This window comes from Triturus cristatus, chromosome 3_1, assembly GCF_964204655.1.
Source record: "Triturus cristatus chromosome 3_1, aTriCri1.1, whole genome shotgun sequence".
Taxonomy (NCBI): domain Eukaryota; kingdom Metazoa; phylum Chordata; class Amphibia; order Caudata; family Salamandridae; genus Triturus; species Triturus cristatus.
This window is the reverse complement of record NC_140583.1, coordinates 859,795,276-859,820,674: the sequence shown is the minus strand read 5'-3', so window position 1 is coordinate 859,820,674 and position 25,399 is coordinate 859,795,276. Positions and strand designations below refer to the sequence as shown.

The 25,399-nt window shown below is 43.4% G+C and overlaps 1 protein-coding gene across 2 annotated transcripts in view; it reads left to right on the top strand.

The window, feature by feature from the left end:
- The window catches only part of ITGA6 (integrin subunit alpha 6), a 223,537-nt gene that overhangs the window by 140,705 nt on the left and 57,433 nt on the right, over positions 1-25,399 (top strand). For both annotated transcript variants that reach the window (XM_085645291.1, XM_085645292.1), the window contains exons 8-12: positions 5,337-5,428; positions 11,394-11,521; positions 16,609-16,710; positions 17,804-17,865; positions 21,543-21,703. In XM_085645291.1, the coding sequence (XP_085501417.1) occupies positions 5,337-5,428; positions 11,394-11,521; positions 16,609-16,710; positions 17,804-17,865; positions 21,543-21,703 (545 nt within the window). The remainder of the gene's footprint in view (positions 1-5,336; positions 5,429-11,393; positions 11,522-16,608; positions 16,711-17,803; positions 17,866-21,542; positions 21,704-25,399) is intronic.

Below are 25,399 nucleotides of genomic sequence, written 5' to 3'. Positions count from 1 at the left end.
GGGGGGGGGTTCATGAGGGGAATCCGTGATTTCCCCCGAGCTTGTGTTTTCACCAGGTATGTTTTCTACCAGGCAGGTCTGCAGAGCTGTCCGGTGGAACAGGGGCACCAAACCGTTGGTACTTCTACCACCTACGCTGTTCTCCAATCGCGGCCCAGCTCCCTGTGTAATTAAGTGGAATTGATTCTAAAGGCTGTGGCATGAGGTTGTTGGGCTGATGGTGGGGATTAGTTTTAGGTACAGGGGGTGTGAACTGCCCATTCTGTGGACCATAGTGAGGTAGCGAAAGGAAAGGATCCTCACTGAACTTGTGAACTGATTTTGAGTTCAGATCGGGGAACATGGTCTCCAATTCTTGTAATATGCTAATGGGTGAAATATGGAATTCTTTCCCATCACCTACAGATAACTCCTTCCTCAGAAATGTATTACCCTGCAGTAGCATCCCTTGGGAGTACTTTATTAAAAGTGTCGGGCCAAACATACTGTGGAGCCCAGTAAAGTCCCACAAGCAATTTAGTCGTGACTTGCATTAATAGTGTGAACTTAGCTGGGAAGCAAAGAAGCACTGAACAGACGAGAGCCCAGTCTTACCACTCGGATCAGTTACAAGATTATGTTGAAGCACTAATGTGAATGTAGGATGGCAATGCTTCTTGAGGCTTCTTTTCAAATCGAAAGAGGGTTGGAGTATTTCTGAAGTCAGTATGGATGTTCTTCTCCATCCACACCCTCTGGATGAGCAATAACTGATTTTCTGTTTTCATTCTTTTTCCATATTTCAAGTCTGGCAAGATTCTTATTCCTGTTCTGGTGTTACCCAGCTGAGGGAGTTTGTTTGTTGGCCTTGTTGTTAAAACATCTAATCTTGAAGTGGATAAGGTTCTGGAGGGAGATTATGATTTCCTTCAGTCCAGCCTTCATGACTCGCAGCATGACTATCCTGTTTTTCAGAAGTATTCTAAATACTCCCTCCTTCCATAGGGGCCAAATACTACAAAACTGTAGGAAAGCTCTACAGCAAACCTGCTCTGTTCCCACTGCCTATGTAGTGTAATTAAAAAAAAAATAACTAGTTTATCTTCTGCTGAACAACAATTAAGACAATGTTAGCAAATAGGATTGCTTCTATTTGTATGAGTCATAGTTAACTAATTTTCATTTAGTAATGCGGGTGAATGAAAAGAAAAATGAGCCCTTGCAGTTTATTGTACTCTTTGACTGTTTAAATTAGATGCCCTACTGATATAAAGTCGAAACAGGCCCGAGATCCATCTTTTGAATCTGTGATCTGGTTTTAAAATCTTAACAATGAACAGATTGTTGAAAAAAGATGGAGTTGCCTTTAAGGTCTCGCCTGAGCGAGAGCATGTGCTGTAGCTTGTAAGATATATTTTGTTAGCTTACAGTGGGTTTAGAGCCCACCCATTGCATGCCATTGGTTAGCTTCATCATCACTCTAGTTTTGATGTGTATTTGATCAGTGTGTGCTGGTTTCACTTCCCTTTTGTGTGTTTGTCCCTCCTCTAAAGCATGGCCAAAGTGTTTGTGTTCTTCCACTGCTTGTGCTTTCGTAGCCACATTTCTTTGCTTTAGCTTGACTTGTGTAATCCGGTTCATGGCAGACAGCAGCTATATCCTGGTAGTTTATCTGCACTGGAGGCGGCTGAAGCGAGCAGCTGCTGTCTGACACCATCTGCAGTAGTAAGTACATGCCAGATGTCTGAGACAACAGCAGCCCTACTCTGTACATACAGTGCGGTGGGTGGGCACATCGGTCAATTATACGGTGGCCACCCATTGGATGAAGATTGTTACCCCACACCTTTCCGCCCCAACCTACTAAGGCAAAAAATATCAAAACACAGTAACCAATGAATTGATGTTTGAGTAAGAAGTCTGAAAGATTTCAGGAAACTGGTTTGTTTCTTAAAAGTAGAATACTGTGCTGTTTGGATAAGGTAATTTTACTTGTAGCACCTTGCGCATTAAATAGAGCCGCAAGGCACTTTGAGTAGAAGTCATTAATTTATTAACATTGCTTGCAAATTCGGCCTTTTTCCAACACTTTCTTAAATACACAAATTTCACATCATATATGTTTTATCGTGTAACGTTAGTGACCATTAAGTCCGTTTTCTGTACGCTATAAATAACACGGATAAATAAAGCAATACAATAAGAACTTGATTTATGCATAATGTCATTGTATGGCCTTTACTACGCATTACGACTTTTGAGTTCAGTATTTAAAATCCTTTCGAAACAAAGGTTGTTGCAGTTATTCAGTGCCGCATGGATGAAACAATTGGACTTTAATATGTGCAACCCAACAGGACGCGTGATCTGGGTATTAATAAGCATGATGTACCGGCTAGTCAATCGGGTGCTGCTCACTGGCCTGACAGAGGACGAGCGTCCTCTTATAGCCGCACAAAGAGAAGCAACGAAAATCAGTTTGGAATGCTGGATAACTAACGTTCAGCAGTAGGAGAACACGATGGACACCGGTGTCTCTCTTCAATGTTTTGTAGCCATGCTCTACAGCAGCACGGGCCGGCTATAAAAATAGTCACTAGCTCTTGTAGTCGAGACATATTGGCTTTGCCAGTGCTTGTCCTGCACAGAAAGCCCCTAGCTTCTTTTAAATCCTTGGAGTCTTGCAGCAAAAGTATACTTCACAAACAAGTGCCTTCTTTTGCCTTTTGTGTGATGCTCCCCTTCTATTCTCCTCAACCATTTTGACTGTTGTAATGGCAGGAGGTATTAAAATAAACAATGATGCAGTATAATTTGTAGAAATCTGGTCATGAGCAGATGTTAGTGGCGGCTCCTCCACTAAGGCAGAGGAGCATCCCCCCCACTGCTTTGCAGCAGTGAAATAAAGAAAAAATGAAGTGATAATAACTTGATGTGATTGTCACTCTATTTTGTCCTGTTGCTGCAGCTTTTGAGGGTGGGACAGGGCTGCTCTGATGACAGAGGAGCAGGGGGAGTGGTGAATACACTCTGTAAGCGCACATGAATGTTTGGCCGGTCGCCTGGGGCCAGCCAAACATTCATGCACACTTTATATGTTCTCCACCCAGGCTGGATTGCTGCCTGGTTGGAGAAACATGCCTAGGCTCCCAGTGCTTGTTTGCGCGCCGAACCATGGCACTCAGCTCAAACTCGAAGTGCATTGCAGAGTTGTGATTGGCTTAGGGGAGCCTGGGTGTGCTTCCTGTTCCTGCTGGATGAGGGACGAGTGAGGAAAGACGCAGCGAAGAGGGAGGCCCCGATCTGTGCAGGCCGCCACTTGCAGCTGTTCATGGCATTATAATGTGCTAGCTCATTAAACATAGACTGCGTACTCACCAGTCCCCTTTGGGCATCCCCTTATGTGACCATGTGTTACTTTCTAAACATCTACTGTTCGTATTGCTTGGGAGGAATAAAATAAGTTCATTTGGACGCTAAGCTGTGTATCAAGTTTGAGGTAGAGAGGATTGCTTGGCCCCAGTCACCCCCTAAAGTGTTTTTTTTTTTTAGGCTCTTCTGGTCACTTTGAGCATGTCTCAAATCCATGTGGTTTCTGATGCGCAGCTGGACCTTGTTAAATTGTTGAAGGAATCTCTTCTGCCATTCTACTGTGCCAGGTTTTAAGTGGCATCAAATTTCCCCAAACAGCAATAAAAACTGCACCTTTGCTCTGCGATTTGGTGGCAATACGTATGTTTACCTTGGGTGACAGAACTCCTTGCTTTGCTACTACCTTCTCTGTACTGTCATCTGTTGTTTTGATGTCAAATGCCTCTCTTTGGGGGCAGGCGAGTTGCATTTTGGTTATTTCAGAGATTTGTAAGGTTCAGCATCTCGAATGCGCAAGGAACCTGGGGAAAAACCTTTTTGTTGTAGGACGCCAGACTGAAAATCCTGAGCTAACCGTGTCCTGAGCCCTGATCAGTTTGCTGGGCATGTTCAATTATCTCCCTCTTACAAAGGTAAGTGATGGTGTTCAAGGTGGATAGCCCGATGGCTTTGCACTACACTCACAAACTAATCATTCATGGTTCAGGTCCATGTTAGGGGATCAGCTGTCTGATGGGGATCTAGATCTGAAAAGCAATGCTTTATGTGCCTACAGCCAGGGTAGGAAACACATGCTGGGAATTAGAATTGTATTTGGCTCTAAATGCATGATCCCAGCAGCAGCAAAGGCAAGTAGATCGGGCTGCTGGAAAGAAATCCTTCATTGTGGCCAAGTGCGAAGGTCCTACAGCGCTCACCCCATTGCGGCCATGAGGATCATGCTAAGCAAAGACTCCTGTAGCGTGCATACTTAATTCTTGAGTCGGTCACGTAGCAATGGAAAACTGAACAAAATGTATGTACAGTAGTCATTACAAATCTACATGATGTTGAATTTGTATTCCTTTGTTGAAGATGACTAAAACGAAATTAAGTACTCACATTTATTGCAAAATAAATGTTGAAAGTGACCACGATGGAGATTTAAGTTACTTATGTGGGTGCTTATGGTTGCATGGGCTGAGGTTGTGGAAGTGAGGGATCTCTGGTTCCTGTGCCCCACTAGAACGGAGTTCAGTGGATGCTCAGTTTTGTAACTTTTACAGACAGGAGTAGAACATTTGGATCTGCCCAGCAGTCCTCTAAACACCACTCAACCCATGCAGGTTTAAAAAAAGAAAAAAGAAAAAAAGGAATGTGTTGTAGTGTGAGCGAACACAACACGCCGCATGTCATCACATGATTCAATAAAGAGGGTACACCACAAGACAACACCTGTACTGCATCGTTATGTTGGTTATTATGCATTTGACTAACCACGTTTTTCCAGAGTGGTCCTCATTCTGTTCTGAAGATTATTTTTTTTTATGTTGAATTGTTTATTTGTACATAACTAAACTACTTGTTTTTGGCACAGTTATCCCTATGTTAAATTACTACCAAAGTACATATTTGCTAAATATGAACTCGGTGCTGTTTCATTTTCGGCCCATCCTGACGTTCAAAAGTCTATTTTGAGGTTGTACATCATGTTTTCCGTGAATACAAAAGAAATTTAAAATGTTTGTTCTTTTTCTGTCTTCAGTGATGACATTGACTATGTAATTTTACCAATTAATATACATGCCTGATACTGGGCAGAAATGCAAAGTTGGATTCTGCCAAAGTGGTCACGACTAAGGCAAATTCCATTTAGAAAAATGTGCTGTGCTTGTACTGCTATAACAGTGTGAACGTTGTGTCCTCTGAAATAATATCTTCAACATAGATGACTACTAGCCATATCAAAAGTGCATTCTAAAAGTATTTTAAAAATATCTTTTCAGATATAGCTGTTGGTGCTCCATATGATGAAAATGCTGGCAAAGTTTATATATATCACGGGGCAAAGAATGGAATAAATACAAACCCAGCACAGGTAACGAACGAGGCATTCCATACATTACTTTTAAAACGACTACTATGTGCATACAAATCAGAAACTATGACAGAATTTTCCAATCTCTCAGATCGAAGTAGATCATTTTTAACATGTGATGTATGTTTTCTATTTTTCTTTGATATTATTTTTTTTATCACGGAGATAAAAAGCATACCTTTCCAATAGTGAATTTGTTTTAACCGGAGGTTGAGTTATTAAGTGTATTAAAGAGTTGCTTCTATATAATCTTCTAATACACTTTAGTTTTTTTGTTGAGCTGTGTAGCCTGATCTTTCACAGAGAGATTGAAATCTTAGCCCCAGTGGTATTGTGGATAAACAGTATACTCCTTCCTTCTCAGTACAAATACTCTTTTTTTTGTAGGTCAGACTCCTCTACAGTAACTGATTTATTGAACTCCTATGCAGTCAGGGGCTAGAAAAGTCTTAGTTTAGTACAATTTGATGTTGTCTGTCAATTTATATTTCCTAAGTGTTTTTGTTATTATTTTTTATTTGATTGTTTTGATCAGTGCACTCTTACTCCATGGGGTTAGGCCTGTGATTAAATGTGTATACAAACCTAAAACAACTTGGGTTTGTCACTTTAACCTGACCTAAGAAGTGTCCTCTCCTTTGTTGATTGCAAAATGTGTTCCTTGAGGCCCAGCATGTTTCAAGATGTCTCCTTTGTACTTTGTTTATTCTTATTAAATTAATGATATTTTTAATAATTACGTTGACATGACTATGCCGGAACAGTGTCATTGAACTGGGAACAATCTGAAGTAGTATCCTGACTTCTGTCACATTGGCTCTTTCCATTCACAAACCAGTGAACCAATTGATTAAGTAGCTGTCACTTGTACATCTAATTTGGTGTCCTATTCTTTGACTAGTTTTAAATGACAAGAAAGGCAGTTGTGATATTGCTTTGCAAGCTGAAGATCTTGAAAGACTGAAGAATTCTATTGTTTGCCAACTGATTTTCAAATCAATTCAGTAACTGAAAAACCCAAGTATATATCAACGCTGCATGGTAATTGCTGGCTGTTTTGTATGCACTAAATTTATATACTTGTGTATAAAATATAACCTAAATCAAATATGGCGTTAAGAATGTCACGGCTGCCTTTCCACAGCTGAGCAGTGTATCTATGAAACTTTTTTTTAATGGGAACACGTTTTCAGGAGAACCATGAGGGCCTGTGAATATCTCATTTTGTTAAAGTAGATGGTGCATGTGGTTTTAGGGGTCTTCATTTTTATATAAGGGGAAAAATATGTGCTTTTATTTAATTAGTGCTTGAGTTCACTGATCTGGTTATAATCATTGCAGATTTTTTCTAGGTTTTGTCTCTACCTGTTTTTTTGTTTAGTCTTTTACAGTTTCTCTATGTGCAAAGCATGGTAAGAGGTCCACTCCGCATTTTCACTATACTGGGCTGAGTACATCTGATTGAGTGCTGTTTAAGACTGTCTCATAAGTCCAACTAGAGAAAAACGACGCCTTTTGTAATTATTTCAGTACTCTGTATAGCGAATCTACACATATTGACGATACTGAAGTGGATGACTTTCTCATCGGCTTCACATACCCATCTCTTAAAGCAGACATGCAAAAGGAGCTTTCGGGCCCTATTACTAGACATGAGATACGGGCCGCTATCAAGGGTCTGAAGAGTAACAAGCCCCCAGGCCTCGATGGCCTGCCTATAGAATTCTTTGAAACTTACTCAGGCGTTCTCGTTCCAAAGTTAGAAGAGCTATATGGGACAGCCTTGGGGTCCATTCACCTGCCCCATTCCACCATGCAAGCCTTAGTCATTTCACTCCCCAAACCGGGATGAGACGGCACTGACCTATCTAGTTACCAACCCTTGTCTCTATTAGTGACCGAATACAAGATCCTGAGTAAGGCCCTAGCCAACTGACTCCTACCCCACCTCACTACCCTAATTCGCAAAGACCAATACGGTTTTCTGCCCACACACAGTACCTTCCTAAATATTAGTTGCTTACATCACATCGTGCAGGCTACCCCAGCGGAGTATGCCAACGCAGGCTGTAAAGCGTTGGACCTACGCCAAGTCTTTGACTCCAATACATGGGGATACATGTTCACAGCCCTGCGACGCTTCGGGCTTCCGCCAGAATATCTTCAATGGGTGCGTCTGCTCTATACTGTCCCTACTGCAAGAACTCGTACCGGAAGTCATATCTCATGAGAATATACTATACACAGAGGCACACGGCAGGGATGTCCCCGTTCCCCTCTGTTGTTTGTCCTTGCCCTGGAGCCGTGCACGATAGCATTGAGGCAGACTGCTGAACACCTGGGGATCTCAATAGACGGCGCCACACACTTAATCTCAATTTATGCCGATGATATAATTATTTACCTATGGGATCTCTCTGCGAGGGCGGAGCCCCTCCCTGCAATTTTTTCCACCTTTGAACGGATTTCGGGTCAGCCATAAATGAAGGGAAATCGAACGCTTTCTACCTACATGACGGACCTCACCCAAACATGCTCCGCTTCGGTAATTATAAATTGCCAGTAGCCCATCATACATTTAAGTACTTAGGAATCCAGATATACAGAACACAGGCGGACCAACTTGATGGTAATCTGTCAAAGGCAATTACTGGAATACGCTCCAGTGTATCTTTTTGGACATCCTTGCCACTGTCGGTGATGTGGAGGGTTACAATTTCCAAGATGGTGGTGCTACCCGTCTCCTGTATTTCTTTGTGAATTTACTTCTTGTGGTTCCTCTGTCTACCTTTCACACTCTTGATACAATACTGCTGGAGCTTGTTTTTGGGGACAGGCCGACGGAGGATAAGCCTCAAGAAACTGCCGTTAGAAGCTCATAAGAGCGGATTGGGGGTACCTGACTTTAGAGCCTATTACCATGCTTGCCAGCTCCAATGGTTGTCTTATTGGACCGCTGGCAGAAATATGCGGCAAATATGGTATAAGACCCGGGCTACACACCCTGCTCCTACCGAAGGTAAAGATTCTCCCCCCCCCCCCACCCCCACCATTGCGCTTACACTACTTGAAACATCACTCCACCGCTGGAAGAAAGCCCTCCTTTACACCCCAGCTGCAATTCCATATGCTGGTTTCATCCCACTTTTGGGAATACCAACCACTGGTGGCAGACTCACGAAGGCCCGGCTAAATGTCTGGGCGGATGCTGGCGTAGAGGAGGTTGGGTCGCTGTTTGGTGATGAAACCCTCCTGTACAGTCCACTGGTGTACCGAACTGACTTTATTTAACCCATTCAGCAGTCTCACACTATGTTAGGACGACATGGGCACCTCAACGCACTGAACCCCCCGCAACACGAGCTGGTATGTTCTCTCTATTATATGGGGAAGGGTTGCCATCTTATTAAATGGTTATACGTTGGCATCTGGTCGCAAGCTTCCATTCCACTCACCAACCTTAGAACAAAATGGTCAGAGACAACTGAAGTTGCACTGACTGATAAAGCATGGGTGAGTGTTCTGGAACACCCTAAGCGTGTATCCCGCAATGCCAGACTGAAATTCATACAATGCATGGTGTTACACAGATCCTACTTAACCCCCAAAATAATTCATCGCATGTTTCCAGACGCCCAACATCACTGCCCACGCTGCAGATACGAGGAAGCAGGCTTTACTCACATGGTATGGGCCTGTCCCCACTTTCGCGATTACTGGGTGGGGGTCCGAACTGCACTCTGGGAGATTACACTCTTACAACTCATGGACAATATACTGGAGTGTTTGCTGGGCCTCCGTAAGCGCAAAAGTGCTTTGAAAGTTCCACTGCGTTTCCTTGACCTTGCCCTCATATTGGCCATACGAGCGATCACCATGAGATGGAAATCCCCTAGATGCCCTACTTTGCCTGCATGGCAGGAAGAGGTGGTATGATGGTGCAGTGTCAAAAGTGCGGCGATTAGAGGCCCGCGGGCAGCGTAAACATCCCATTTCTATGGCATGGGATCTCATGCTGGAAGATTTTAAAGCACTAGATCTTCACCCTCCACATATCACTCCTACCCCATAATGTATCCAATGCTGTGCAGTCCACAATTTAACGGGTTGTTGAGGGTCCTATTCTCACTTCCGCTGCACTCCAGTAGTACCCTGCAACCAGTAGTCTACACACACACACACACACACCAGGTCGAATGTTGTATAGGAAATGACAGGACAGGAGGGAGGGGGGTTGTGTGTTAATGGGGTTGTTTAGCTATATGGTACTCGTTGACCTGCATGGTATTTTATATCTTGTATATGCACCCATTTTTTCTTAGCCATGAGAATACCCTCTCCTAGTTTTGGCATATACTAGCAGTTTTCTTTAAAAGTACATGAAGGAAATACGTGTCTACGATTAGAAAAACACAGAAAATGCCATGCTGTACTTGTTATGACAAATTTGAACTCACTTTGTGGTGCTCAATAAAGTTTTTTATATAAAAAGACTGTCTCATAGGTAACTGCCCAATACAAAAATAAGCAATCTGAAGCTGCATTTGCCTGCTTGGCATCGACCCAGGGTATTCACCATCCGCTATAGTGGGAGGAAAACGCCTCCACTCACCTGCATGTGCAACATTCTGCATTAACTTAAACATAACACAGTAACTAAATTGCCTTTACATAGGTTGTCGAGAGAATTATGGTTCACTATGTCCTTTGCAGCAAGCTGCCTAACTCTGTCTTTAAAGCAAGATCTTGGAGTAGGACGTGGCTAACCGGAGTCATTTTTTTATGTCAACTAGGAGGCAAGCATTACATTTTTCTTCATAATGTAAATTGTGATCTACACAATTGGTGTGTGTATATTTAGTCAATCCACACACTAACAATTATAATCTGGCTATTTACAATCTCATTTGATATTGATACAGGGCCTTTAGAAAGTGTTTTCCACAGTGATCTGTACAATTGCTTGCTTTCTTCATACAGCAGAACCGTATTACTTGCAGATTTCTTTTCACCTGAAATGCAAGCTAAATGTTTGAATTTCCTACAACATTTACTCACCGAGATAAAAAGCATACCTTTCTAATAGTGAAATTGTTTTAACCGACGGTTGAGTTAAGTGTATTAAAGAGTTGCTTCTATACAATCTTCTAATACACTTTAGTTTTTTTTGTTGAGCTTTCAAGCCTGTTCTTTCACAGAGAGAATGAAACCTTACCCCCAGTGTATTGTGCATAAACTGTATACTCCTTCCTCCTCAGTCCAAAGGCTCTTTTTGTAGGTCAGTCTCTTCTTTCTGCAGTCTGCTGCTCCTCTCCCACTTACCTAGTGTACTCTTCACCCATTGTCAGACACCTGCTGCTGGCTGCCCCATTCTTTGGAGTTTGGCCATCGTTCCCAATATGGGGTAAACTGGAGCGAAGAAGTCACTGCAATGTCCTCTTGGAGTCAGCTTGCCTGGCACCGTCATAAGTTCAGTAGAGTTCTCTTCATCCACATTTCTTATGTCTGCACCAGGACTCTGTTCCAATCCCAAGGTCTATGATAAAGTGTCAGCTGTTGTGGGCTGTGAATATAAGGAGCTAGGTGACTGGTTGCTTGGACCTGGCTTTAATAGAATTAAGAGAGGATAACTGATCCTAAATAAGAATGCATGTTTCCCAGATTGTTTTCAATGAGTATTAGTCAATCTAAGCAGAAAGTGTGAGTGGGTCAGATTCCTAGGAAATGAGAAAATTGCTGTCTCCCTTGGTTACCGTCATGACCATGTCTCCCTATTATATTTTTAATCACAATTGATTCTCTTGGGTCATTGTTTAGCAATCGCTATGTACATAACCTCTGATGTTCAGTAGTAGCTTTCATGACAGCCAACCCTTTTACCATTAGTCTATTGGAAGACTTAGTACTTTGATTATGTTGAGCATCTTGGAACAAGTTTTAGACACTTAAAATTATTCTTTTTCAGATTCTTAGCGGTGCAGATCACAAAGTTAGGTTCTTTGGGTATTCCGTCGCTGGAAATATGGATCTAGACCGAAATTCATATCCTGATGTTGCTGTTGGGTCTCTTTCAGATATTGTAACTATTTTCAGGTATGTCTAGATTTGTCTCTTTTACATTCTATTTTGTTTTCCCCTTTACACTAGCTTGTTGTGTCTAACTGCATGGATATGTGTGACTGATCGAACTTTCACATTAATTGATATTCTTAGATTTAACATCCTTTTTATTCTTTTAACTTAGTAGTTTTTAGGGATTCTTTGATCGTGTTGCTATGGAGAGGCCTGTCATGTAAGGATGTAAATGGCTTGTAAATATATTGTATCTGTGATTTCTTTTTAAAATGTAAGCACTTTTATGGCTTTGCGCCGAAATTAAGTTTTTACTGACTGACTGATATTCGGGGATTCTTGTGGTTATATACTTGAGTCACCAAATGAGGAGGGGAAAGTAGTGGTTTGAATTAAACACCCTATTTAATAAGCTTATTCCTTTAACTCTGTAATAGCTGCAGAACAGAAGAGTGTGACCTTCCATTTAAACATATCTTTTAATAAAATGCCTGAAAACTATCTGCCTGAGCATGTACCACATTGTTGATGAACATTGACCTTTAGATGGATTTATCAGTGTTCCGGACTGTATAATAAAGTTCATAGAATAACTGCACATCTACTATTTCATAAAAAAATCAGGCTCACACACGAGTACATAGTCTACCATACTTTGCACGCTTTATGGTTGCATCATCCCATTATGCATTTAGTTGCTCAAGCTCCTTTCTAGGGTCAACAGATTAGTTCAACCTCAAAAAATGGGCAAAAACCGAATCAAAATATTTTGCAGGACCAAAATGAGCATTGGTTCATGGCTGTATGATCACAGTAAAGCAATACAGGGGCAGTGGCTGTACCAACCGCATTATCCAGGATAACAGGTGGTTAATTTGTAAAAAAGAAATGAGTGCTCTCGTCAGGAGGTAGCTTGCACCAGCCCATTGCACCAACTACGGACCATGAAAGTGGGGAGAGGATGCGGGTGTAATGGCCAGAACGGCCGACTTCAGAGCTGTGGGAACCAGGTTTGAGTCTTGGCATCGGCTCAACATCCTGTGATTCTGGCCAAATCATTTAATCTCCCCATGCCTACCATAAAAGAATGTGTCCTTAACTGGTACTCATGAAAAGCGGCAGTATTGGTGATTAAGTGCTGGTACTGACCACCGGAAACCACCTGCTCAAATTAAGCACTGAGGATAACCTGGCCATGATGATCCCGTTTTTATTTATGCTGTTTGGAGGGGAAAAAAGAACGTGCTTCTCACAATAACTACTTTGTTTGGTTTCAACATAAAGTGTACAACCCATTTTATGGACACTGTTTAGGATGACATTGAAAGTGGCCAAGATAAACGCTGGATCATATCTCACCTGACTGCATCATTTATTGGAAGCGTTTTTCCACTTTCCTTGTACTGTCCAAGAAACATTTAAAGATGGCTTAAATGTCCCCGAGGAGTGACGGGTACCCCCTGAGTTTTATCAGGCCTTTGCGGGCACGCTGCCCCGTCTCCTCTTACAGGTATACCTGGAGGCCTTCGAATGCGGTGACCTTCCACCCAGCATGAAGCGGGGAGAGATCTATATGATTCTGAAGCCGGCAGGGGATGCTCATGAGCCCTCGTCATACCGGCCAATTGCTATGATCAACACGGATGCTAAAATTCTGTGCAAGTTGTTGGCTTCCCACCTAGGGCCTTTATATGCCGCATTCGGTGCATGAGGACCAATGCGGTTTTATCCCGGGCCGGAACACGGCCATGAATTTACGATGGCTTAATCATATTATGCACGAAGTAGGTGATTGGGAAGAACAGATGGTACTTTTTTCCATCGATCTAGCCAAGGCATTTGATTCGGTGGACTGGGGATACCTTTTGGAGGTGCTCTGGGTCGTGGGACTGGGGACCCAGATTCTGTCGCTGGATCCTCATACTGTACATGGAGCCTCGTGCGAGGGTCAAGCTTGGGGGCACGCATTCACAAGAGTGGCAGCTGGGTAGGGGCACTCGCCAGGGGTGCCCACTTTCGCCCCTATTGTTCACCCTTGCCATAGAACCACTGGCGGTCCAGGTGAGAGCGGAATTGGATCAGTGGGGAATCAGAGTGGGTGAGACGAGTCATGTCATCTCCCTGTATGCAGACGATGCACTTTATTTGGCCTCCCCTCGGGAAGCAGTACCTGAACTGCACCGTCAATTGGATAGGTTTGGAGAGGTATCTGGGTTGAGACTTAACCGTAATAAATCGCTGATCTTTCCATTCGCGGGACTAGCTTTGGTGCTCCTAGAAGATCTCCTGGACCTGGGACTTAGATGCAGGGCCGGACTGGGAACCTGGCAAAGTGCTCGGCCCTCCCCCCATCCCCCCCCCCCCCCCCCCCGCCGAGCTCTTTGCCAGGGCCGGATTTCGGCCGATTTTTTGCAAAATCGGCCCTGTAACAAAATCGGGCCCAAAACCGGCCCCCACCCGTGCGGCGCACCAGGGGATTGCCCGGTGCCCGCTACGGCCAGTCCGGCCCTGCTTAGATGGGAGCGGGCGGGTTTCCGATACCTGGGGATACAGGATGCGTCGTCAGATACACAAGTGCTGGCAATGAATATAGATCGGGTACTTGCAACCCTACAGCACTCTGTGACATTTTGTAACGCCCTTCCACTGTCATTGATGAGCAGGCTGGCAATCTACAAGATGGTGATGCTCCCAAGGACCCTATATGTGTTACAGAACTTACTATGCCCGCTACCGGCGCGCGTCTTCAAAACCCTGAATATGATTCTCGCGTCACTGCTATGGGCCGGAAGGAGGAGTAGAGTAGCCCTAAACACTATTATACGCAGCTATGAGGAGGGTGGCTTAGAGGCTCCACACTTTGAGGTATATTACTACGCTGCTCAATTGCAACCTGCGGCCCACTGGCTGACAGATGCAGACAATTTGGAAAAATGCCTACTGGCTGGCAGGGCGGATACCCTGACACTTCAGACTGCGCTAATGCAGGGCAGGGAAGCAGAGGCGACTCGCCCCTATGTAGTGAGACACACGGCTGACATGTGGCAGCAGTTCGTGGAGAGGGTCTTAGGGAAAGCACCATTCCATAGGGAGTTACAGATCTGGATACTGGCTCCCTTTAAAGAAATGGGAATGCATATGTCGTTTCAGACCTGTAGGGATGGTGGCTGTGAAGTACCTGCTGACCTTTTCCCCAATGAGACATTTATCACCTATGAACAGTTGGAGGAGAGTTTTGGCCTAGGGCAGGGGCATTTCCTACATTACAGAGGTATCCAGGAGGTGGAAAAGGTCACCTGGCCACAATACCCAGACATTCCCCACCCGACACAAACATTGGATATCCTGCTCACGTGCAGTGCTGGTCGTAAAATGATCTCTCTCCTATATAAAGCCATGAAACAGGACTCCACACTCCCGGTGCCACCATCCAGGGCTGCCTGGGAGAAAGATCTAGGCGCCCAGTTGGAAGAGAAACAGTGGGCTTACATAGGCGCACTTACACGCATCGTCTCCTGCAATGCGAGGTTTAAATTGACAAACTTCAATTTTTTACATCGCAGTTAACGCCGGTAACATTAAAACGCATTTCACGTGACAAGGATGGTAGATGTCTGAGGTGCGCCGCAGGAAATGCGGATTTTCTTCACCTGGCATGGGAGTACTCAGGAGTCAGGCAGTTCTGGATGGGAGTGGTCTCCAGGATTAGTGAAGCTACGGGCCATCAGTTGAGACCAGAGTCTTTGTATTGCCTATTAGCATCTGTACGGAAGCCTAAGAAACGGAAATTGCCTTATAAATTACTACAATTAATGCTAGTGTTAGCTAGACGTAGGGTGGCCATAACATGGATGGGACAGAGAGGTCCGGAATTGCCGGTCTGGCTTTAGGAGTGGACACTAGCCGAGGAAGCACATATGAAACTTACACACAGGGACGAAAAGTTACAAGCTGATCTGATGGAATGGCGAGAACTGTGTACTTCGTGGTTGACGGAGGGAGATGTCTCTGCTCACAACACTCCAGACGGCAAAGAAAGCTGGTCGGAGGAGGAAGGCCGGGAGAATTAATACTAGAAGTGTACAGCCTATATGTATTTGGTTTATCCCATTCTTGTTCCTCACTGTGTTATATAAAAGGATGATTATGTACCCCTATTGTGATTGTCTGTCTCCAATGCTACCGCCTGTACCGAGTATCAACAACAAACACGAAAGTATGACCCTATATGCTGTATCGTTGACAATATGTTTTTTTTGTTGCAAAATGAAAAAGAAAGTATAAAAAAAAAAGGATGGCTTAAATCACAGAACAGAAATCCTAACTTTAATGGAACAAGCCAGACTTACTCTAGCAAAAATAAAAAACAGTACTTTTATTTGGATCTTAATTTCATTTTGCCTCTATAATAACAGATATGTAGAAATATGGACTTCTGAAGATGTAGGACGATTCAATCACTCCACAAAAATGGTTACTGGCCACACAGAGCCTCACAATACCTGTTTTCTACCACTTAGGAAAACTCACTTATGGCTACATTATTAGATATTGTGATGTGTATTAAAAGAAAATGAGGCTTTGAAATACTGGCGACTAGATCAGATAGTTATGTGGGTTGATCTAAATTTCATCAGAGCAAAACTGTCACAGTGATTTCCAGTTGATTGCCAAAGATTTAGGATAATTCCACATGTGCAGGTTTGCTCTGCCACCTCGCAGAATTTGTGGATTTTTAAATATAGTGTCAAAGATATTTAAATTACATTGACTTTAATGCTGGACAAAATGGCTATAGCCATAACCAGTTCAACTTTAAAGTATGAGAATTGTGGCATTATTTTATCATTTAATGGGCCTTAATTCAGCAAAATATGAAAAGCTGTATTCTAAACTATGTTTTGCTGCTTTTACAAGCATGCATTGTTCAAGAATCTATTTAGCATGACTTCAAACTTACCTGGAGAATATGCAGTAGGAAATGCAGATGTTAAAGTAACAAAGGTCTGGTCATTAATGCTTAATCAATTATTTCATTTATATATGTGTATTCTTGTAGTGTAAATATTGCATGTATGCATCTTAATTTCTTTTTATTTTATCAATAGAGCACGGCCTGTTATCAACATTAAAAAACGTATTCGAGTTACCCCAAGCAGGATTGATCTAAACAAGAAGACCTGCACTGGAACTGCACCTAGTGGAATTTGGTAACTTCTTAAGATCTAGCACATTATCGTTCCTGTAAAAACTGTACTGCAAAATGTAGAGTTGCCATCAAACTGTTCTGAGGACACCATTTAAAAGTTATAGAACACCATTACTTTAATTTTGGTGCGTAGATTATTTATTTCAAAGAGGTGAAGACTATTTGAAGCAATCCATTTGTGTCCAATATCTATATGCATGTTCTTCTGTGCTTGACTGTCATTGACAACCATACTCTAGTATATACTGGTCTTCTAAAAAAAAAAAAACACATGCTGCCAGAATGCACGGTGTACAAAGTCAGGCAGGCAGAATGTGCCTGCATTATTATGTTCAAGGCATATTGGAGTGAATGTCAGGTTGGCTTCTAATGATGTCCATCGGCTATGCTCTGGTAAGAAAACTACAATCCTGAGCTCATTTACTGTAATAATGCTGCTTTAAGAGACTAAAATATGGAGAAATATTTTAGGAGACAAGGGAGCAACACTTGATTAGCCTTAGCCCTCAGTTTCAAACAGCAGACTTTTACCTTCAGTTGAGGAAACTGAAAATCAAAGCATTTAAGCAGGTTTTCAGTTAAGACCAGCATTGTCCTGACAGCAATCGAAGAAAGTCTGGCTAGACTCTGTCTTTTGCTTTCAGAACTTTGTGTCTGACTTTTCTTACAGAGTCCATGCTTGGAAATTGCTTTGGTGACCTGTAGCTCTTTACAGAAATCCTAATTAATAAATAAATCAGCACACGGAAACTTATAAAGAAAAAATAGCTCAATTTGCTATCTGAGCAGTTTACTATGGTCAACAATAATCTGAGGGCCTGTTGATCCAGTTAGTGAGAGATAATTAGTCCTACTTAAAATTTCCTAATTCTCTGTAAGTACTTTGTCAGGTAAAGTTTTGAATGTTATGGTTCCGTTGATGCCTGGCATCATCCTAGTGTGACTTTGTGAGATCTTTAGAAACTGTGGTGTGTTATTGTACAAGGTTAATCCTCACTGTGAATTGATATTTAAATCTCTAAAATCAGTTGACAGTCTGAATGCTTTCAAAATGTCTCTTGAATAAATGATGTTCTCTGTTCATTATTTTACAGTTTGAGTGTCGAAGCCTGTTTTGCGTATACTGCTAATCCAAAGGACTTCAGCCCTACAATATGTAAGTGTTGTGTCCGGAGAGGTTGTGTTTAAATGACATGCAAATTATTTTGAGAGAATATAGCAAACATAAGAACATTACCTGCTCGGGGAAGTGATTGTTTTACTTAACAATATGTGGATTTTGTTGGAGATTTTCAAAATCCTGTTGGGTTAATTAGAGATATTAAGTAACCCTACCACTGCTTACGAAACCCATTTCAAGTTGTGGCGTGGTGGTACCACAAGGAAGAAACATATTGCATTGGCATTAGAGTGGGGCTTGGGGAGGAAGTCACACAACGATTCCAATATCCTTTCTCTGCAAAGGAGTTCTTCCATTGTAGTGTTGTATAGTGTACTGTAGCGTGTCAGCTATGGTCAATGTCCCCACTGCCACTTATACCTCACTGTGGCACCCCCCAGTCATTGGACCTAGTGCCTCCCCTGGCCTTGGCCCTGTGTTTATCAGTCTGTTCACATGTTCTGCTACTGCTACAGTGTCTATTCCTCACCTCCTCTTTACCCACCCAATGCTTGTGAGAGACCCAATTCTGTGCCCCCTCACAGTGCTCAGTTTATGTAGTCCATCTCAGTACCTCCCCCTACCTTGTTCAGAGTGTTTGGCCTCCTGCCTCTCCGACATGTTCTTCTGTCCATTGATGCTGGTGTACCTCTGGCAAAACACAGCATTAGTTGTTCCTCCTCTGTCAATCTCCTTGTAGCCTCATGCACTTGGCTCTGCTGCTGCTTTAATATTAATGTGCTCTTTCTCCTCCTCTAGCTTCTTTTTCAGACTTCAAGCTTTCTTCTGAGCTCACAGAAACAAGTATTGATGCTCATAAAAAAGCACATTAATGCAGCAGCAAAATAACCACTGGTATTAAGCCACATAATGTCCACCACTCAAACAGTAGCACACAGTGCCCCATGCACACACGATGATGCATAGCAACGGCTACACAGACAGCATGCATGCAGGCACATACACAGCCAGACAGCACACACTTATCCAGCTGAATTATTGAATGTGAAAGTTAATGGAGATGGATTTATGAATGGATGGATCAGATGAATGAGAGGGATTTGTGAATGAATGAATTGATGGAGTGGATGGAATTAATGGATAGATAAATCCATGAATGGATGCATGGCTGTGGATGAATTTGTTTACAGATGTGAGTGGGAAGCATTTTGTTTCACAATTGAGTTTGAATTTGATCGCGTTGCTATTTATTTTTACCTTAGTTCATGCTCCTCCCACTTTAATTTGCTTCTTTGTGCTTTTGCCACCTCTTTCAATATGTCCTTGTTTCATGGGTTTCAGAGAAATATTTGACTCTCGGCAAGCGGGTTTAATCTAAGAACTTATGGTTTGTATCTATGGCAACAACTGCGATTAATAGGTACCACAAGGTGCTTACAACTGGTCTGTATCCACAAGTGTCCGTTATTGAAACTGACTCATGACGTCTGCTAACACAAACTGTAGTTTTGGTGTTGATTTTATTCTAGAAATAGATGTTTCTGTATTTTTACAAGACACCTGCTTCCCAGAACCTCAGGTGGCCCAGACTTCTAATAGTGATTTACTGCTCCCAGTAAAATGCCAGCCAATTACACTAGGACATTCTGGTCCAAGTACACTGTCATATGATGGCAATACCTCCTGTTCTGTGCCTAAACTCTCCATGACTCCATGGTTATTCTTTATTTGTACCTGCCCCTAGTGCAGCTGCATGACATTCACTGAGGCTACCTAGCTGGATCTGATAGCAGTAATTGAAACCCGGCTAGATGATGCATCTGTTGCTACCATATCCTTGACCATAACGGCTAACCTTGTCATCGTAATGCTGCACCAGCCTGGGGTAGAGGAGGAGTGGTTGTGGTCATCCACAGATCTCAGTTCATTCACACTGACTCTACAATGATTTTTATGTCACTTGAACCCTTTATCGTTGGCATTGCACCCTATGGTAAGCATTAGCCTTATAGAGCTATATTACCCTCCTCCCATCTGAACACCTTTGAACAGTGCCTGCTTGAATTACTACTCCCTCTGGCATCTCAATGAGGGTATCATCAACGTGTTTGAAGATTGCAGCCACTGGTACAGAGACCCAACAGTTAATGTGCTTAATAGACAACGGGCTGCCACTCAAGAACTACATTTCTGTGCAGTCTTAATCAACAAATGAGGGACTATTCTGTGTCCTCATGCCTTGCAATGAAATACAACACAAACTGATTGTATCTATGGTTGCACAGGGCCGGGTAGGAATGGTGGAAGAATGATTGCTTGGTGTTGTGTTGTGATGTGTCTGTGATGCCTGGGCTGCCTGTGCGTGCTGTAGAATGGTGAGTGAAGATCAATGCGAAGGTGAAGATGTGTTTGTCTGGCTTGGTGTGTTGGGTGACATTTGGCAGTTAATTAAAGGAGGCGGCTAAGGAAAATGGCATTATTGGGCTGCCTGTAACTTGGGGCCTAACAGGAAATAATGAACATACCCCCGAGAGGCTCCAGACTCTTGTGTGAAGACCCTGTACTTCAAATACAACAGTGCCACAGACATTAAAGCACATTTGCTTGTGGCACTCTCCCTTGCTCAACTAAAGTATCCATTTAATAGCTTGGGCTTATATTTGTTTTTATTCTAACTGCGTCTTTTTAATATTCCAATGGTTCATTGTAGTTAAACAGCACTAAACAGTCTAATTAAAAAGTAGCATGCTTTAAATGTATTTAACAACATTGTTTTAAAGATACTTCTCAAAAGGTATATTTAAATATACATGCTTTAACCTATTACAAATGTAAAATAAATAAATGACAAATTTATTAAATGTGTTTTTAAGTGTGAAGGTGAGGATTTGAGTATGGTTGAGTACGGGTTATGTTTCTGGAGAAAGAAATGAGGTTACATTGGGATTTAGGGTTGATTCGTTTTAGGAATGAAGCTATGTTTGGGGCAAGGTTAGGGTCGGATGAAGGGTGACATTTTATAGAAGGGACAAAGGTGTCAAGTTCAACTTCTACCACTTTGTAGTTTACAGAGTAATAAAGATTAACCAATGTTTTGGCACATTTTAATTGCTATATTTTTGATTTCTAAATTTTTGACGGGATTTCTTTGTACATTTAATCTTTTAAATGGACTTAAGAATGTCAAAGTTCTGACGTAGATGTCACCCCCCTGAAATATTTCCCTGTGTTTAAAATGTGTTGCTTAGTGAGCTGTCCATGACCTCTACACACATTTGTAATTTATTCTTGAACTGTCTCTAGTAACTGATTAATTCCAGTTTACAGCTGTAAATACTTCTAGTAGTGTAAATGTCAAGTATACACTAACACTGTTAAACCTCATTTGACTGCAATTGCTGTTTTCAACTTGCAATTAATAATACAAATACTTTTTGTGTAGCATTTCATACCGCCTATCTTTAATTTCTAAGAGCTATACAGCACACTCCACTTATTTTCCTAGGTGAATGATATTTCCTGCCATTTTGCCACATCAGTTTAGCTCAATAAATACCTCCACAGCCCATATGGCAGCAAGAGGATCCAATAAATATCATTGGTATATAGTCCACTGGAATTTGGTCCCAGTAAATATTTCAAATTAATACATAAAAATGTTGTTGCAGCATCAACTTTATGAACTAACAGTCTCTTTGCGTTTTATTTCATAGTAATTGTTTACACGTTTGAAGCGGATACGGAAAGGAGGAGCCTTGGGTTGCCATCCAGAGTTCTGTTTACTGATCGGCCCACTGAAGCCAAGTTGACTGGAACCCTTTCTCTGGCTGGGCAGAACACAGAGAAATGTGCGACAGCCCGACTTCATCTGCAGGTGGGGGAGCGCTTCAGAAATGTTTTATCTGAACTGTAGTAATGTGAAAATGTCTGGTGCTCTCTGGTAAATATCTTGTAAGTATAAACTCGCTATAAAGGCCGTTTGCATATTTTCTTGCTAGAGCTGTTCTGATGTCAGAACCTTACGAGGCACGGTAATCCAGCAGCCTACAGACATTCTTTAGTGGGAGTGTCAAAATGCTAGTAAAACCCCTCTATAGGTGAATAGAGAACTGGATAATTTCTGTCTTGCTTCAAGTTCTGGCCAATCCTTGCACCAGTCCAGGTAATATGGAAAGAAAGTCTTTAGTCACTTGAAATAATTTTTTTACCTTTACAGATGATATTCCAATCCCATTACACACATTTACCTCAGCCCCCTGCCTTGTGTCACAAACTGAAAGTAAAAAGACAGGCTGGTGACCCTCTCTAGATGATCCTTTTTATTTGACTGGACTATGGACACTCTCCGCATTATGCATGTAACTTTATTCAATTTTTGTCTCGTATGAGGGAACCTCCACTGCATAACTACTCAGGATCATGAGAAAACTGCTTTGTATTTTTCACCGCAAGGAGTATCCTTCCATAAGACACTTGTTTCCTACGTATTATAGAAGAATCTGCTTGAAAGTGCTCTCCCTGTGGCTAGTGTCTATATGGACAAGATTGGTTACGCTTTTTCCACCCACAAAACATATCCCGTTTTTTCAGTTCTAGATTGTTATCGCTATACAAACATTTACCTATAACCATCAGTAACAACCATTCTACTGTAGCATCTTCTTGGAAAATACTATACTACTATAATTTCTAATTAATATAACAAATGCATCTTATTGACTCCTTAAAGATGTGCTTGCGGAGGATGAAATATTTTGTTTATATATTTTTTAATTTAATTGTACCATGGTTGAAGGATCCTGGATAATGAGTAATAAAGGAATACCAAGTGTAAGCGATGGGAACATTGTAAGTCAGCTCAACATTTATGGCCTATGTAGAAAGCTGGGTATTTGTTCTGTTATCCCCCCATACACTCACCTTTTGCCTGGTATTTGATGCAACTTTGACAGAAGTGTCCTGGGTTCCTGCTAATCAAGTCCCCAGTACTCATTGTCCGTGAAATTGCTCTCTTCCCCCCCCCCCCCTCGCAGCTCCACCATCAAGTGAGGCCTTCCCCCGAGCCCCTGCACTTTCAAGTGCTGGTGTTCGAGGCCCTCCTCCACCTGCAGGTTTTACCTGTGCCTCATCCCTGGTGGTCCAGTGGACCTCTGTCTCCTTTCTCTTGCTCCGCTCCGCTCTTTCTCTCCGTTTTCACTTGTTTTTTTACTGATTTCAATCTCCCCCTTTTACTCTCCTTCTGTGTCTTTCCTCCATTTTTCTCTTGTTTCTTACTAATTTCAGTCTCCCCCTTTCACTCCCCCTCTCTTTCCTCCGTTTTCACTCGTTTTTCACTGATTTAACCCCTCTCACTCTCCTTCTGTGTCTTTCCCCCACTTTTCTTGCACCTTTCACTGCCTCATTTTCACTTTTTCCTCTTTTTGCCTTTTCGGACTGTTTTTCCCTGCCGCTGCTGCCCCCGCGGCCCCTCCCCCCCCACCCCCCAGCACGACCAACGCAACCGGCCCAATCCAGCACCGCTCCCCGCTCCCGCCTCCCAGCTGTCCAGTCCTCCCTGACCCCTACTTAATGGCGGATGCTGCGCGGACGCGGGCCAAAGGCGCACCAAAGGCAAGCCCGACAGCGACCAGCGCCAGGAACCCTGAACCTCGCCAACGCTACGACCCAGCGGCACTCCACGCTCTCAACCCAGGACGCCACAACAACTGCAAGCTAGCATCACCAGCCGACACCCACGGACCCTGCAGCTGTCACTGCTGCCGGCACACCTGCAGCACCGCCAAGACCACGGACCCGGCGCAACACGCCCGCAAGACCCCAACCCAACCGAAGACCCTGCAATGCATCCTCCTCAAGGTCCGATCCCTCCACAAACACGCCACTGAAATCTGGGACCTCCTTCACCGCACCACCCCGGACGTAGCGTTCTTCACCGAAACATGGACCAACACCACCTCTGGACCGGACATCGCCATCGCCTTTTCCCAAGGATACAAGATCTCTAGGAAGGACCGCCCCACCTGCCCGGGAGGAGGAATCTCCATCGTCCACAAATCCAACCTCCGCCTGAGCACGCTCCCTGACGAGCCCACAGACCTGATGGAACACCTTCACTTCAAAATACTGGCCAGCCCTACCACCACCATCCGAGGAACCCTCATCTACCGACCCCCTGGACCTTGTTGACTTTTCACCAACTCCATCACGGACATCATTTCCCCGCATGCCATCGCGTCCTCCAAATACACCCTACTGGGAGGCCTCAACTTCCACCTCGACAACCAACTGGACCCCAGCACCACATCCCTCCTGGACAACCTCCACAACATTGGACTGATCGTGACCGAACCAACGCACTCAGCAGGACACTCCCTTGACACCCTCTTCACAACAGGTAACTCCATCACCTTCAGCCACACCACCGAACTCCCATGGACTGACCATCAATGCGTCCACTTCACCCTCAGAACACCCACCTGCACCTGCACCTGCTCCCACGAAGAAACTGGACCAGAATCACCAACGACCAGCTAACCTCATCACTCAGCAACTCCACCCCAACCATCGTGGAAAACAACAACCCCAACACCGCAGCCCAAACCCTGCACAGATGGATCTCCGACAGTGCCAACGCCATAGCCCCCCCTCAAGAAAAACAACACCACCCACGCCAAGAAAGCCAGATGGTTTACCACCGAACTTCGAGAGTCCAGACGCACTTGCCACCGCCTTAAAGGCCTGGAGGAACACCAAATCCACAGAAGCCTACAACAACTTCAGAACCGCCACCAACGCCCACCACCAACTCATCAGAAAAACTAGGAGAAAAGCAATTGAAGACAGAATCTCCACTCACACACACAACAGCAAAGAACTCTTCAACATCATCAAGGAGTTCGCCCAACCCACCATCGAGTCCACTGACATCCCTCCCTCACAAGACCTCTTCGACAAACTCGGCACCTTTTTTCACAACAAGGCCCAAGTTGAAGAGGGCTAATGGTGTCAACAAGGTCCCCAAGCCCTCCAGAGCTCGAGTCCAGTGTGGTTTCACCCCTCGTGGACTCCTTACTGCCACCGGCAGCTTCTGCACGCAGGCCCACTCGACTGCTACTGGTCCACGAGCTTCTCAAGATTTGAACCCCCTGTTGGTTCAACCAGACTGGCCTTCCAGCCAGATCCTGCAACCTCTTTTCTCAGCGACTGCTCTCCATAGAAACCTATAGGGCTCCCAGCGCTGTTTTTCACCATGCACCTGGCAACCTTCGTGCCACTGGTGGTGTACTGGTGGTGCTGCCTTGCATCTTGCCCACTACTCACCTTAACTCCTGGGGATTTGTCCCGTAATTCGCTGTACTGTACCTGTTTGCAGAACTTTTTTGTCCTTCTATAGGATAACATTGCAGAACTCAAGAACTCACTTTTTGAACTGAAATATATAAAGATAGTTGCTATTTCGATAAATTGGTATGGATTGCCTTCTTGAGTCGTGTATGTCATTTATTGATCATTGTGTTTATTTGCAGATATCTTGGTCTCCTGTGTGTTCAGCCTAAGGCTGCTTGACCAC